The 14520-nt window shown below is 33.0% G+C and overlaps 2 protein-coding genes across 2 annotated transcripts; one reads left to right on the forward strand and one right to left on the reverse strand.

The window, feature by feature from the left end:
* Positions 1 to 541: 541 nt before the first annotated feature.
* Positions 542 to 4153, forward strand: LOC101210299 (phenylcoumaran benzylic ether reductase POP1). Its single transcript, XM_031880908.1, has 6 exons — positions 542 to 841; positions 1947 to 2167; positions 2448 to 2582; positions 3087 to 3324; positions 3493 to 3696; positions 3778 to 4153. The coding sequence occupies exons 2-6, from the start codon at positions 1985 to 1987 to the stop codon at positions 3942 to 3944; spliced, it is 927 nt and encodes a 308-aa protein (XP_031736768.1). The 5' UTR covers positions 542 to 841; positions 1947 to 1984; the 3' UTR covers positions 3945 to 4153.
* Positions 4154 to 4437: 284 nt separating this feature from the next.
* LOC101209556 (adoMet-dependent rRNA methyltransferase spb1) lies at positions 4438 to 10624 on the reverse strand. Its single transcript, XM_011650931.2, has 11 exons — positions 10034 to 10624; positions 9373 to 9420; positions 9134 to 9292; positions 8623 to 8669; positions 8221 to 8377; positions 8075 to 8136; positions 7042 to 7231; positions 6519 to 6608; positions 6277 to 6419; positions 6041 to 6167; positions 4438 to 5853 (listed from the first exon to the last, which is right to left on the reverse strand). Exons 1-11 carry the CDS (start codon positions 10505 to 10507, stop codon positions 4783 to 4785), a joined length of 2568 nt encoding a protein of 855 aa, XP_011649233.1. The 5' UTR covers positions 10508 to 10624; the 3' UTR covers positions 4438 to 4782.
* Positions 10625 to 14520: the final 3896 nt, after the last annotated feature.

Raw genomic sequence — 14520 nt, forward strand, 5'->3', positions numbered from 1 at the left:
TTTTTTTTTGTTTATAATTGAAAAAGTTCTTCATATTCATATCAACAATCCTCCCTACTATTATAATTCTTCTTTGTTTAAATTTTAAATAATAAACCAAAGAAACTAATTACAACATTACTTTAGAATCTTAGATAATGATTAGATGTGGTTCCACTTGTATCATGCAAGCCATTTGTTTTTACAAATATGGATTTATACCGTTGATGCAGTATTAATCAATGAATTTAGATAAATGTGTTAATTTATGTGACTTTCTAAAGTTTATTTAAATAAAATATAATTGAAGATTTAAATTGATAAAAATTATTATGAATTTTAAAGTTTAAGATTTAAAATTAATATTTTATTAACGTTTAAATTGATACCGATTCCAAAGTTGAGAGTTAAAATTTTAGTACAATTCTCAAAATAGTATTTATCGAGAAAAAACTTAAATCGAGATGAGTTTGAAAATTTTTACAAATAGTTTCAATTTTGGTTTGGTCAAATTTTTTATTCTCTGATTTTGTAGTTTGATTGTTGAAATGTGAAATGTGATCCAGTTTTCTTGGTTTTCCGATTAACTGAATTAGGTCTTTGATTCAATTCTTTGAAGTGTTCATTATCTAATTCAGTATGTACTGATGATTGTTCAAATCATTCGTACTATAATCTTAGGAATGTTCAATTTGCTAAGATGTTGAGAAATTAGGGCAGGGCAATGTCTTCGATAATGCAAGTCAGGTTGAGGCAATACAGCAGGTTGGTGTTGTGATAACTGATATTTGCTGTTGGTCGTGAACAGATAGCCGATTAAGATAAGATCATATCTGCTGTCAAACTAGCTGGTAATGTTAAGGTAATCTTCAATCATTTTCACCATATTGTCATTCCCTTACCAAGTTTGTTCAATGTTTTCCATTGATTCCTGTTTCTCTGCAAGATGCATTGTGCTAGAACACTTGGAAATCTTTTAGCATTAAGAGTTGGGTGTTTACGTTCGCCGATCAGTTTGTTTGTTAAGAAATTGACCACTAAAGATCGAACAAATAAAGATAAAACATTAGAGAATCGATACACAATATATTTGAAGAGTAATTGTGTCAAATCGGTAAGATTCGAAAAAGTAATGGACGACAAGCACAATAAAAGGAGTATATGCTTGCACTTTAAGCTAGTTGAACTTTCGTAATCAGAGTAGGAAAGAATTACAACGATGTTTGTTCAATTTTGATCTAATTTTTGTCCTTAGTATTTCAAACAATTCTGAAATCCAAACTCTCATTTTAATTTTTATCGAAATTTGTTAAATGAAATGTAAAATGTCAATATTTTTTCAAATTGTACAGTGAAAATGTTAATTATTAATAATTTTCAATCTGACTTTCTTATTGTCTGAAATTAGATACTCTAAAAAAATTTGGACCTCTATTTCTTCCAGCCATTGTTGACCGGAATAAAGAAATGAGAAATGTGACGGCGGCGGCGGCCATTCTTCCCCCATCGGCACCAACCACATATCTTAGCCGCCCCATGTTCTCCCCATTTTTGTTGATCTTAATCTTAATATTTGAATTCTCTTAGCTAAACATTATAGCTCTTACCCATTTTATGAAATTTAAAGAACTACGAAGAAAGCTGTTAGAAATTTTTATGAAAATTGAAATTTGATATGAGAGTGATGACAACTTAAAAACAATGTGTCATTGTCTCCAGTCTCAACTTCCATCTAAAGTCTCACTTTTTGCTTAACATTTTAACTTAGTTCTATGAGATGTTTGAGTAATATTTTAACTTTCAATTTAATATGATCCTAAAATTATATTACAAAAAAATATATATATTGATGAATATCACATTTGTTATAATTAATAGTATACTTTAATTTCCCCATCGAAAACTATATATTTCCCACTCATAGATGTAGATATCATCTTCTTAGCTTAGTTGTTTCCATTTTGTAGCTCATCGTAACAACTCCGATCGGGTTTCATTCATTTCAATGGCTCAGAATCTCAAGGTTCTCGTCATAGGAGCTACTGGTTACATCGGAAAGTTCGTAGTAGAAGCCAGTGCCCAAGCAGGTCATCCAACTTTTGCATTGGTCCGCCAATCTACGCTCGCCGACTCCGCCAAGTCTTCTATCATCCATAATTTCAGGAACTTAGGTGTCAATTTCGTCTTCGTAAGTTCTTTATTTGCTATCTCTTTGGATTTTGTCGTTTGGTTGATGAGATTGCGCAATAAGATTATGGAAATGCGAAATGTTCTTCGATGTTTTTGGTTTCCTGAACAACTGAATTAGGTCTTTCATTCAATTATGCTAAGTGGGGATTATCTATTTGGTTTCTCTTAAACTAATGATGCAGTATTATGTACTCTGATGATCCTTGAAGTCCATTCATGTTATAATCGTTGGAAGTGATAAATGTTCGTTTTGCTAAGACTCTGAGAAATTGGGGCAGGGTGATATCTTCGACAATGAGAGTTTGGTTAGGGCAATACAGCAGGTTGATGTGGTGATATCCACCGTTGGTCGTGGTTTGTTATCCCATCAAGAAAAGATCATATCTGCTATCAAACAAGCTGGTAATGTTAAGGTAACCCTTCAACCATTTCACAACTGCCACTCCCTTACTAAATTTGTTCAACCATTGTTATTGCTGCAAGGGTTGTAATGTTGTACTGTTGAAGCAGTGATATGATTAAACTATATTAGCTTAAACTTTTAAACTTTTGGGTTGATTAATGATTTAGAGTTTGTAGACCTCAAATCGATATTCTATCCAAAAGAAATTGGATCTGATTTAAGAATATTGGATCTAAAAGAGGCACATCTTAGTGGCATATAGAGACTCTTTGAAAAGAGTCCTTGAAATGTGCTATTCCTTTTTTTGTCAATTGGCTTTGAGATGGAATATCATGTTATCTAATATATTATCATAGTCACTTGCGTTGAACCTACCGTAATGTGATTTTCTCTCCCGTTTAATATTAATTTTCACTTGGACATTTGGTAGATTTTCAAGTTTGTTTAAGCTTTTGGGTTGATTGATAATTTAATGATTTTTTTTTTTTTTGTATTAAAAAAATGTGTTGCACAGAGATTTCTTCCCTCTGAGTTTGGCAATGATGTGGATCGTGTTCACGCCGTGGAGCCAGCAAAGTCGATGTTTGCCAGTAAGGTTGAAATTCGTAGGGCTGTTGAGGCAGAGGGAATCCCCCATACATTTGTAGTTAGCAATTTCTTCGATGGTTACTATCTTCGCAACTTCTCTCAGCCAGGAGCTACCGAACCACCTAGAGACAAAATCAAAATCTTTGGAGATGGAAATCTCAAAGGTATAATATGTTGATTTCAATCTCATAAGCTGTCGGATTATTGTATTGTATAGCAATATAATCCCATGTTCTTGAGCTGAGATTGAAGTGTTTTAAAAACACTTCTATATAAGCATATACACACATGTTAGCACACTTTCATTGTTCATCTGTGTTGTTTTTGTAAAGTAATTTACAACAAGGAAGAAGACATTGGGACATACACCATCCGAGCCATAGATGATCCAAGAACCTTCAACAAGATCTTGTACATTAGACCTCCAGCCAACATCTACTCGACGAACGAGCTAGTCTCACTATGGGAGAAAAAAATTGGCAGGATTCTTGAAAGAACCTATGTCTCAGAGGAGGAGCTTGTGAAGAACATCCAAGGTTGGTTTGTCAACTAATCTACCATGTTTCTTAAATAAATAAGACAAGAACACATTTTTATTTGCTAATCTTCTTTTGCAGAGACTCCAGTTCCACTTAGTACAGCATTAGCAATTAGTCATAGTGCTTTTGTGAAGGGAGATCATACCAACTTTGAGATTGAACCATCAATTGGAGTGGAAGCTTCAGAGCTGTACCCAAATGTTCATTACACAACTGTAGAAGACTACCTCAATCAATTTGTTTAGAAAGCAAACAGCCAATTTCATCTTTGCTTTGTTTGGATCTGTGTCCCAATACTTGTATGATGCAAAAAGAAAAAAAAACGGGATTAAAAATCACATTTTTAGTCCTATACTTGTATAGAAACAACAATTTGATTTCTAAACATTGGCTTTGTAACAATTTACTCTCTATACTTTTAATTTTATAACAACTTAATCTTTGTACTTTTAAATTTGTAAATGAAAATTTTAAGTAAGAAATTAAATTGTTACAGATATAAGAGTAATTACGATAATAACTAAATTGTTTCACACCAAAATCGATCAATTGTCCCTTAGAATGGATGGATTCCTCTTTACAGTCAATTCAGAAGTTGCTACTATTATTACTATTATATCCAACACAACAATTATGGGATTCTCTATAATCAAACCATCCACCTTTTAAATAACAGATAAATAGAGCAAAAGAATCACAAAACGATTAGCATACACAAATTAGTAGAAAAGAATAGGCTTTTGGTACACTTTTTTTAAATAAAACAAAAATTAACCTCCAATTAATATTTTGGGGAAGTTGAACAGAAACTTGAATTGTGTATGTAAAGATGTCATCAACATTTTAAAGTTACAAAGCCAACTATCACTAACTTCACTTTCTCAAGTCCCATAAATTCTCTCCCCAATTATCCGATCCTACAAAATGCAAATTTAAGTTGAAACTATATTGAACTTTTGGCAGAGCAGAGCTTCCATAGGAGCAGCTTTTGATGAACAAAGAATAAATATCAAAATTGAATCAAACTGCAAAATTTTACACAACAGGGAATAAATGGCCATTTCCACACATTTTCTTCCATCTTCATTTGTTTCCCCTTCTTCCCTTCTTCCCGGAAGCTTTAGTGAATCCCGCCTTACCTGCCCTTCCTGCCTTACCTCCTGGAGTGTTCGAGTCCTTCGCAGGTCCCCCCTTAGCTCTTGGAGCCTTCGAGTTCTTTCCCTTCTTTGAACCTTTACCTTGCTTATTCATTCCATGCTTTCTCGCATCCTTCTTCATACGTCGATCGACCAAGACCTTACCCTTTCCAACCCTGACTTGAACTCCTTTCTTCGCAACCACAAGCTCCTTTTTAGGCTTCTGGGGTACTGCTTTTTTGTAAAGTTGATCTATCATCTTCCTCTTGGATCGATCCGATATATCAGCCTGGTCTGAGATGACATTTGCCTTCTTGCGAACCTTCTCGAGTTTCTTCATTGCAATTCGTTTCTTTCGTGCTTTAGCTTCAGCCACCTTTTTAGCAGGGCGAGCATCAATTTCTTTAAACTGTGCTCTTATTGCGGCAACCTCCTCTTTGGTTATCGGCTTTATTGGTTGACGATGTCTTTGCTCCTCATCCAAAAACCACTTGGGTAAGCCTGAGTCATCAAACATGTATTTGTTGTAAGAATCATCAAGAATCTGCTCTCGTTGCTTTTTCCTCAGCATCTTCTTTGCACATGCTAATATCTCAGCCCTTGTGTCAGGATCTTCATCATCGGATTCTTCAGAGGATGAACTGTCACTTGAATCTGTAGCCGGGGCAGGAACCACCTCAAATCCATCGTCTACTTTATTAGATTCTCTTGCATTGGTTGAAATTTTAGACTTCTCTCCCGCATTCTGTGAAATATTTGACTTGGCTTTCTTGGAGACAGCAAGAGTCTCCTTTGGTCCATCAACCTCCATGTCATCATCGCTATCCAACCTCTTCAAATCTCCCTCCTCTGCTGCTTCAGCAAAAATATCCTGACTGAACCACTTGCTTGCGATTTCCTCTTGAGTTGGCTCGGCACCATCATCAAGAGATACCATCAGTGGATTTTTATCCGCATCTACAATATTTTCGTCCGAATCATAATCAGATTGAATACCATCGCCTCCATTCTCATCCTCCTGCAGACAACCAGACGATGAAAAGCTATTATAATTCCTACTTCCAAATGCGGAAATTGCTGACTACAAAAAAAAGACCAAAAGAAAAACAAACAGGACACCATGATGTGAAAGCAAACATGCCCAGTGGTTGTACGATGAATTGATCTAGTTATCATTAAAAACCTTCAGTACTACAGCTTCATACCTCAAGCAGCTCAGCATTATCAGAATAAGCGTTTTTTACACGTTTCCGCCGCTTTGCACTACCTTCCTTTCTGGAAACAAAGCTTTCATAAGCCTGATCCAACAATTCCTCCATATGTTCATCATACCTGAAAAAATAATATAAATGTGTCATGCATCACAAAATAACAAAAAGAAGACAGTCATTACTTCATTCTGAAAAAGTTGACAGAATTAAGCAAAAGGGAGGGAGCAAACCTTCTGCGCTCTTCATCAGAGTCAATATCACTAGCAGAAGACCCACGGTTTTTGTCTTTGGTTACATCATTTTCATGTTCTCCCAACTCAACATTGTCATCATCATATTCAGTTGAATCCACAGCTCTTAAATCATTCTTACCCTGGTTTACATACAATGGCAAACAAATTTCAGAAGTCCACATTTCCAATGTAAAAAAACAACAATAAATTGGCAGGGAAACATACAAGTGAAAGTATACCTTGATGTTGGAAAGAGAGAATAACTCATGATCAACATAACCCTCTTCCATGACGTCTAGTTGTGTCCCCATTGCTTTCCGAGCTTTGTCCTTTATAATTCAAAAAAATAGCCACTCAATCAGATATTGCATGACTGGCGATAAGATATTAGGGTGAAGGTATGAGTCATATTCTGAACTTTTACTAGGTGGAGAAGAAGTTTCAACAATGCCAATACTAGATTGATTAGCCTATACTTTACTTCTTTTCTACTATTTGACAAAACATGAAATCTACACAATTGGTCAACGAGAAGATTTACAACCAACAAGAACATGCACATCCCTTTTCTTAAAACGTAGCTGGTTCCAAAGTGCAAAAAATCCAATCCGCAACAAATTTTTCCATAGGAAATAAACATAAATTTCAATTAATTGAATATCATAGTTACTTCTGGTGTTAAAGAGCATCATACATTATCCTCTGTAAAAGCATTAATCCCAAGTGGATAGAAAATAGTGAACGAAAACTCAGATCACAAACCTTAGCTTTCCTTTTTGCAAGTAGCTTTTTTGCCCTTTTCTTCTTCCGCTCCATAGCATATGCAAGCTCCTCCATCTCATTTAGTAATTTATCATCTTCATCCTGCTTTACCTCATTTTCAGCATCTTTAACCGAAGTGGATGTAGGCTTTTGATCAGGAGATAAGGCCTTTCTTATGTGCAATCGCCATCTACATGAAGAATGATAAAAAATAAAATTCAAAATCTTGAAGTTATTAAAGAATTGTTTGCATAGTTGCATGCAACATACACAACCACCATTACAGTATATCAACCTTCATGGTGTGTTTGCTTTCCTATTGAAGGAATAAGCTCCAGGCTGAGGGAAATCTATTGCTCTACCAAACCTATATGATCCCATCAGGTGGAACAAAATGTGAATAAGACTTACCCATAAGCCTAACTATTAATGACCCCATACAGCTCTACACCTATGATATTAATGTAACACCTCCAATCTGAATTATGAAGACTACGAGAAAGGCTACTGAGCCTACCAATAGAGGTTAATCATCAAAACAGTTAACTTTGTTCTTTTGGAGTGAGCAATATATATGGGTACATGACAATAATTTTATAAAAAAGCTGAAGATAGTTCCTAAAGTAGTTAATAAATATCTAAAATCATAATCCATAAAACTAGTTAATAAAGTAATTGAAAAGGTAAATGAATTAGCAACCTCAACGGAAGCTAGAAAGGCAACGGCCCAACACCATAAGAATTCACGTCGAGTTCGTTATTTTTGTGTGTGCCTTCAACCAAAACATGAGCATAGACCAATAACAGAAAAGGTTCAAATTTTGAAGCCGCAAAGAAATCATGAATTAACCCTCTCCAGCATCTAAAAACCACATTACATCACGCACGAGTTGAAGGACTAAACTACAAAAATACCCAATGCTTATGCTTATAGGAACAAAAATATCATTTTAAAAAATGCAGAATTACAATTATTTTAAAGAAATAATAAAATAAAACTTGAATGAAAGTATCTAGAGGGTGTGAATCTTACTTCAGCAGATGCTTAAAATCTTGCTTTCCCAAGACACGCAAATCATCACAAAGTGCCTTAACCTGTCAGAGAATAGGCATTTAGTGAATAAAGTTCCCAATTGATGATTGGAACCTTCAAAAAAATAAATGCTTAATATACAATACCTCTTCAGTTGTTAAATCATGATCCTTAATCGGCAAAGAATCAGGATCATCAAAAGCTATACAAGTCACAGTTCCTAAGACCTCGAGAGGAGAATCTGACCAGATGAAATTAGATGCAGAAGACACTTTCCGAAGAGTCGTTGCACCATCTTCATATCTATCATCACAACAAACAAGAAATAAATGAACAGTCCTTCACGGGCAAAAAGATGACAGATGATCACTGGCGATCCAATGACCCCCATGCATCCCCCCCCCCCCCCCCCACATAAAACAGGTCTTTCTAAATTAAAACAGTTCAATAGTTGCTGGCCTGCTTTTTGGTAATCTATAAATTGTAAGTCAAACATGAGCATAACAAACAACATAACATATAACTATGCCCTTAAAATGAGGAATTACCCATCACGATGTCTCTTTTGTTTTGTTCCTCTCAGTACATCCACAACCTACACACAAAAAATAATGTGACGTAAATTATTAACGCTGATGATGAATGGCATATGAACTAAGTATGCAAATAAAACAGCACACGGTCTATTAGAATCCCACATAACAAGGATTATCTCAAGAACAAAGGATGAACTCAAGAACGGTTGAATAACATTCAAATATGAAAATATATTTTAGAATATAACAAGAACAAGTAACAAAGTAACCCTAGCGTTTTCGAGAGGGCTGGACTCTCCCAAGGTTCCCTTACAAGAAAATCCTTCTACAAAAACTCTTCACATCTCTCCCCAACCCCTCTCCTACTATTTATAACAAAAACACCTAACTAACTTACTAACTATTTACTAATATGCCCCGTCTAATAACCATCTTCATTTTCTACTAATAATCCACTATTTTCCTATCTAGGGTCCTTATACAGTCACACACATTAGCTACATTTGGGTGTAGCAACAATTACCTTCTGTTGGGGTTCTATAGATCCTTGAAAGAGGTATTTCACATCAAGGAGACGAGGATCAATCTTTGCAGGAGCCTTATACCTAATACCCAAAACATATATTTCTGCAGATGCAGATCGACTTGCAGCTGGTTTGTCAACCTCAACCTTTTCAAATAACTGCAATGCCATTTAAATGCTAATAAATATCAGAAATACAGAAACAAATGACTATGACATCAAATTAGAGTAGAAATTACCTGCTTCATACAATATAGGACAGAACTGTAATCTTGTGACCTAAAAACCTGAAAGGGAAAGAGCAAATAAGCAATTGGAAGCTATTCATATTTGTGATGGAAAAATTTTAAAAAAATAAAAGTTCTTGTGAGTTCCTGATCCACACATAACCAATACGAGAATAAGAACGGTCCAATTTCTTTTAGTAGATATTGACAATGCGGTGATTTAACATTGATCTAGGACATTAGCCAGAGGCCCAGAACGTTCCCCTATCAAATGGTCCAATAGTAATGGCTCAACCAGTAAATTTCAATTATCTTAAAATTTTCATTCAAATTCTAAATATCTCTTAATTGTACTTAAAACTTTGAGGGGGGAATTCTCAACTGCATGATAATACAATACTCACATCATTGACTCTAGAGCAAAGGAACCTAAAATTAAAAGATGTAGATCCATCAAATTATCTTCCCTCATCATGGATGTAACGAATTGCAAACAGAATCAACAGAAGAAATGAAAGAATAAAGTTTACTTGAACGAAGTAAGAGAAAAATTAGTAACATATAAACCGAGCGTAAGTTAAGACAACTACCCATTGAAATGATAATCAACAATGAACAATATGAAGCTCAGAGGATTACAGAACAAAAGAATACCTAATATGAAAAAACCCACCTTGGTAACAAATGTACCCTTGGGAGCCAACAACTGAGTAGCTAATCTGACAGAGTCAATAACCAACGAATTCTGAGCCATAGCCTCCTGCGCCCAAGCACCACCAACATTGGGCGAACCATCGTGCAAGATCAAATCAAAAGCAGCGCACCCCTTTTCGCTCATAATCTTCTTGAGCCTGGCTTTACACTCCGGCTTGGTGATATCTTGCTCGAAAGCAACAGCACCGCGGACGGGAGCAATGGGAACCAAATCAACACCGACGACGAGACTACCGACAGGAACCCGCTCGACGGCGACTTGCATCCAACCACCAGGGGCGGCGCAAAGATCGAGGACGGCATGGGAAGAACGGAGGAAGTTGTATTTGGAATCGAGCTGGGCGAGTTTCCACGAGGCACGAGAGCGATAGCCATGCTCTTTGGCAAGGCGATAGTACTTGTCCAAACGATGCTTTCCCTTGACTTTGCCCATGCTGGAATTCAATCGGAGTTTCGAGGAATTCGCCGGCGACGGCGCTGTAGGGTTTTAGGTTTAGAAAGAAAAATAAAAGAGAGGTTTTTAGGTTTTTATTGCTCCTCCGAATAACGCTCACATGGTTTTTTTTAATATTTTGCACAATTATATTTATTTATTTAGACTTCTTCGGAGCCTTTCCATTTTTTTCATTTTCTTTTAAACAATGAATGAAACAAGAAAATGTTTACACCATATCAAAAAATCTTCCATCAATTGCTTATCTATCTTTACGCATCTATAGTCATTCATCACTGTATATGCGATTAGTTGTTTAAATTTTAGTACACGACCCTCATGTGACAGAAATTAAGAGATGACAAAAAAAAAAAATTGAAAGAGAAATGAAGAAATCTCGAACACGAAAAAGTGAAAATATGAAGAATGCGAATGAATTCAATACTCATCCCGAAAAATTTAAAATCAACAAGGACAAATATCAAATTTATGAAAAACAACGGTAATCATGCGTTTTTATTTTTTATTACATGAATTGTAAATATTTTTTGATTTTTTTTCTACATGTAAATTAACTTTTCTCTTTTCTATTTTTAAATTTGATCAAGTATGTTGGGTAACTAAATTTATTTTTTGTTTGTGAAAAAACAAAATGTATTTCTCTTTAAGTTTCTATGTTTCATTTTTATTTTATTTCATAATATCAAAAAAGAAGAAAAATAAAATTAATTTTTGGTATTCTTATTTCTCATTAGAACTCCACGCGGCCACCCTTATCTTCGGTCGTTGCTCGTCTACCGCACCTCATCATAGTCACTACATGCGATGCCAACCAACGACCAATCGACCTCTATTCGAGTAGAACCATCCTTCCCCACGTTGGATTCGCAAAGCCCAAGTCAGTCTCGTCCATCCTCTGCTCCGTCCCTCAGTTGTTGATGGTTCTACCTTGTGTCATGGCTGCTCATAGATGAGGTTAAGTTTGGTGAGTTTGGGATGAGATTTGTGATACCCATTAAAGGTTGTATGACCAATCGGTTTGGAATAAGTGGGTTTGACATTTGAAGCCAAACTCATGTTTGGACAGTTTGAATAAAATTTCTCAGATAAAGAAACCAAATCTATGGGTTTAGAATATGTGTTTCTTTTTTTGTAATGTCATATGTTTTGAAAAAATTGTCACAAGCTCTTATTAATGATCATTGACAACAAATATTAGCCAACTTCACGATCAACCATGATGATCGATCATGATCAATGACGTTCACGATGATAGTCGCATTTAGATTGTCTTGACCGTTGATTATTGATCGCTAATGACCAATCATCTTGATCGTTGGTGATCTACAACTTTGGACGTTACTGTCGTCGGGTGAACATCCTGATCGACAACGACCAATCGTTGTCATTAATTATCGAAGTCGTGCCTATTAACATATGGTCATAGTGATGGTCAATGACCAATAGCCATGATCCTTGGCGACCGGTTGTCACGATATGATCGACGACCAACCAATCGTCTTAAAAATTGACAACCGTTGACAGTTTTCACTATTGATCAACGACGGTCTTCACCAAGACTTTATACACTCTTTCTCACGAGTTTGAATAAAAAAATTGTCAAAACTCCAAACATCACCTCTGGTGACCACTGTCGGCCGACCATTAGGTGTCATTTCTGACAACTCCGTCGACAAACTTCCTACCACTAACTCTAGCAACCATTGCCGCAAACCTTGAAAACTAATAAAAATGAATTTTTGAAAACTTTTCTTCTTAGTCATCCTAAATAAGTGTTTAATTTAATTACAATAATATTCTTTTTAAATATGCATTTTTTTTCATTCTTCTACTTTATTTTAGAGTTTTTTTAAGGATTTTTTCTAAAAATAATGTAAAATTTGAAACATATATAAAAAATAGGGTGGATGCAAAACTATTTTTAAAAATGATGTACACGACTTTCATGTAGTGGATCCCACATATTCTATTTTTTCCTTATGTTTATATTTATATTACACTGGGCCCCATATTTTTTTATTTTCTCATTATTTATATACGTGGGTCCCACACACTTCACTTTTTCTCATTATTTATATATACATACTCACATAATAATATATATATATTATACATTCAAATTCTAAAAATATCTTTATTTATTAAATTATTTTATTTTTTATTTTTTCTTTATATATATTTAAATATCACAATCTTCAAATTTTCTTATTAAGTTCATTTTTCTAATTTAATTTAATTCTTTCTTAATCAAAATTATACATATTTTTTTTTTCCAATTTTCAATTTTTTTAAAAAATCTCATATATTAACGAAACATGTTATTAAAAATATATTAAACAAATTAAAAGAGTAATAATAATAATTGAGATAAATTAAAATTACTAATAATAATAATAATAATAACACTTGAAGTCACTCAATTGATAATTGAATAAAAAGAAATTTATGTTTATGGCAAAAGGAAAAAAACAAGAATTTGTTCGAGTACAAATTAAATTTAAAAACTTAACCGATAATTTTCAATTGCAAATTTATTGTTATTATTATTTTTAGAGTACATTTCAACTTATTTCTATTACTATTATTATTTTATTTGTTTAATATATTTTTTAATAACATATTTGGTTAATATATGTGTTTTTTTAAACAGAAAATTAGAAAAAGATATATATAATTTTGGTTAAGAAATAATTAAATTAAATTATAAAAGATGAATTAATAAGAAAAATTGGAGATTGAGATATTAAATATATATATATATATATATATGATTATTATTACTTCTATTTTTATTTGTTTAATATATTTTTAATAACATATTTGTTAATATATGAGTTTGTTTAAAAAAATTAAAAATTGGAAAAGAAGATATGTGTAATTTTGATTAAGAAAAATTTAAATTAAAGTAGAAAAATGAATTTAATAAGAAAAATTGAAGATGGAAGATTGTGATATTTAAATATATATAAAGAAAAAATAAAAAATTAATTAATTTAATAAAGAAAGATATTTTTAGAATTTGAATGTTTAATATATATATTATTATGTGAGTATGTATATATAAATAATGAGAAAAAGTGAAGTGTGTGGGACCCACGTATATAAATAATGAGAAAATAAAAAAAATATGGGGCCAGTGTAGTATAAATATAAAAATAAAGAAAAAATAGAATATGTGGGGTCCACTACATGGAAGTCGTGTACGGAGTATATGACTTCACCTCAAATCACCTATTTTTTAAAAAAATCATTTTTTTAATACTAATAATTATTATGTCATTTTTTTAATTCTCTTTTCCCTTTGTTTTTTTTGTTTAAAATTAGTCTATCCTTCATTTTATGATATTTTATTTATTTTGTTATATTTTTATGGTGAAAATTGATAACTTATCTATAATGATGTCAATTATCAATCAAGTAATTAATATATTGGTAATATAGTAGAAATTGTAAATATATATCACACATACAATTTAATTTTTAGTTTAATATTATTTTTTATTTTTTTATTGGTCAATTTAACTAGAAGACTTGGAACTTATTTGGATTGACTTAAGAAAAAAAGTGCTTAAAAAAAAACTCAATTTTATTTAAACTCTTTTGATAAAGACATATTAAAATACATTCTATGCATATTATAGAAAAACAACCATAACTATGGCTAAATGTATTTCGATTTTGTATGACCCTTTTGGCTATGTTTATTTTGAAACATATTAGACCAATTTTAATATTGTTTAACTAAAACCTTCATAAACTTCATTTGATTACATGACTTGACTTATTATATTTCATGAATGATTTATAATATTTCTAATTAGACAATTCATGTTAATGCAAAATGTAATCAAACCGATTGTTATTGAATATTAAAATTTCTTGGATTGACTTGGATTGACAAAATCATTAATTTAATTTTATTTAAGTTTAGGTTGGTTCATTTGAGATTTTATTTTGCAACAAATAATTGTTCGCTAAGCTAAGGTAGTAGA

This window comes from Cucumis sativus, chromosome 2 (genome assembly GCF_000004075.3).
Source record: "Cucumis sativus cultivar 9930 chromosome 2, Cucumber_9930_V3, whole genome shotgun sequence".
Lineage (NCBI taxonomy): Eukaryota > Viridiplantae > Streptophyta > Magnoliopsida > Cucurbitales > Cucurbitaceae > Cucumis > Cucumis sativus.

Excerpts from the sequence above, each read along its gene's own strand:
- LOC101210299 (XM_031880908.1), top strand. The coding sequence starts at position 1,985 with ATGGCTCAGAATCTCAAGGTTCTCGTCATAGGAGCTACTGGTTACATC. Across the intron at positions 3,325-3,492 it reads TGGAGATGGAAATCTCAAAG|TAATTTACAACAAGGAAGAA; the intron begins GTATAATATGTT and ends GTTTTTGTAAAG. Across the intron at positions 3,697-3,777 it reads GCTTGTGAAGAACATCCAAG|AGACTCCAGTTCCACTTAGT; the intron begins GTTGGTTTGTCA and ends CTTCTTTTGCAG.
- LOC101209556 (XM_011650931.2), bottom strand. The coding sequence starts at position 10,507 with ATGGGCAAAGTCAAGGGAAAGCATCGTTTGGACAAGTACTATCGCCTT. Across the intron at positions 6,168-6,276 it reads TCTGATGAAGAGCGCAGAAG|GTATGATGAACATATGGAGG; the intron begins GTTTGCTCCCTC and ends TTATTTTTTCAG. Across the intron at positions 5,854-6,040 it reads ATAATGCTGAGCTGCTTGAG|GAGGATGAGAATGGAGGCGA; the intron begins GTATGAAGCTGT and ends GGTTGTCTGCAG.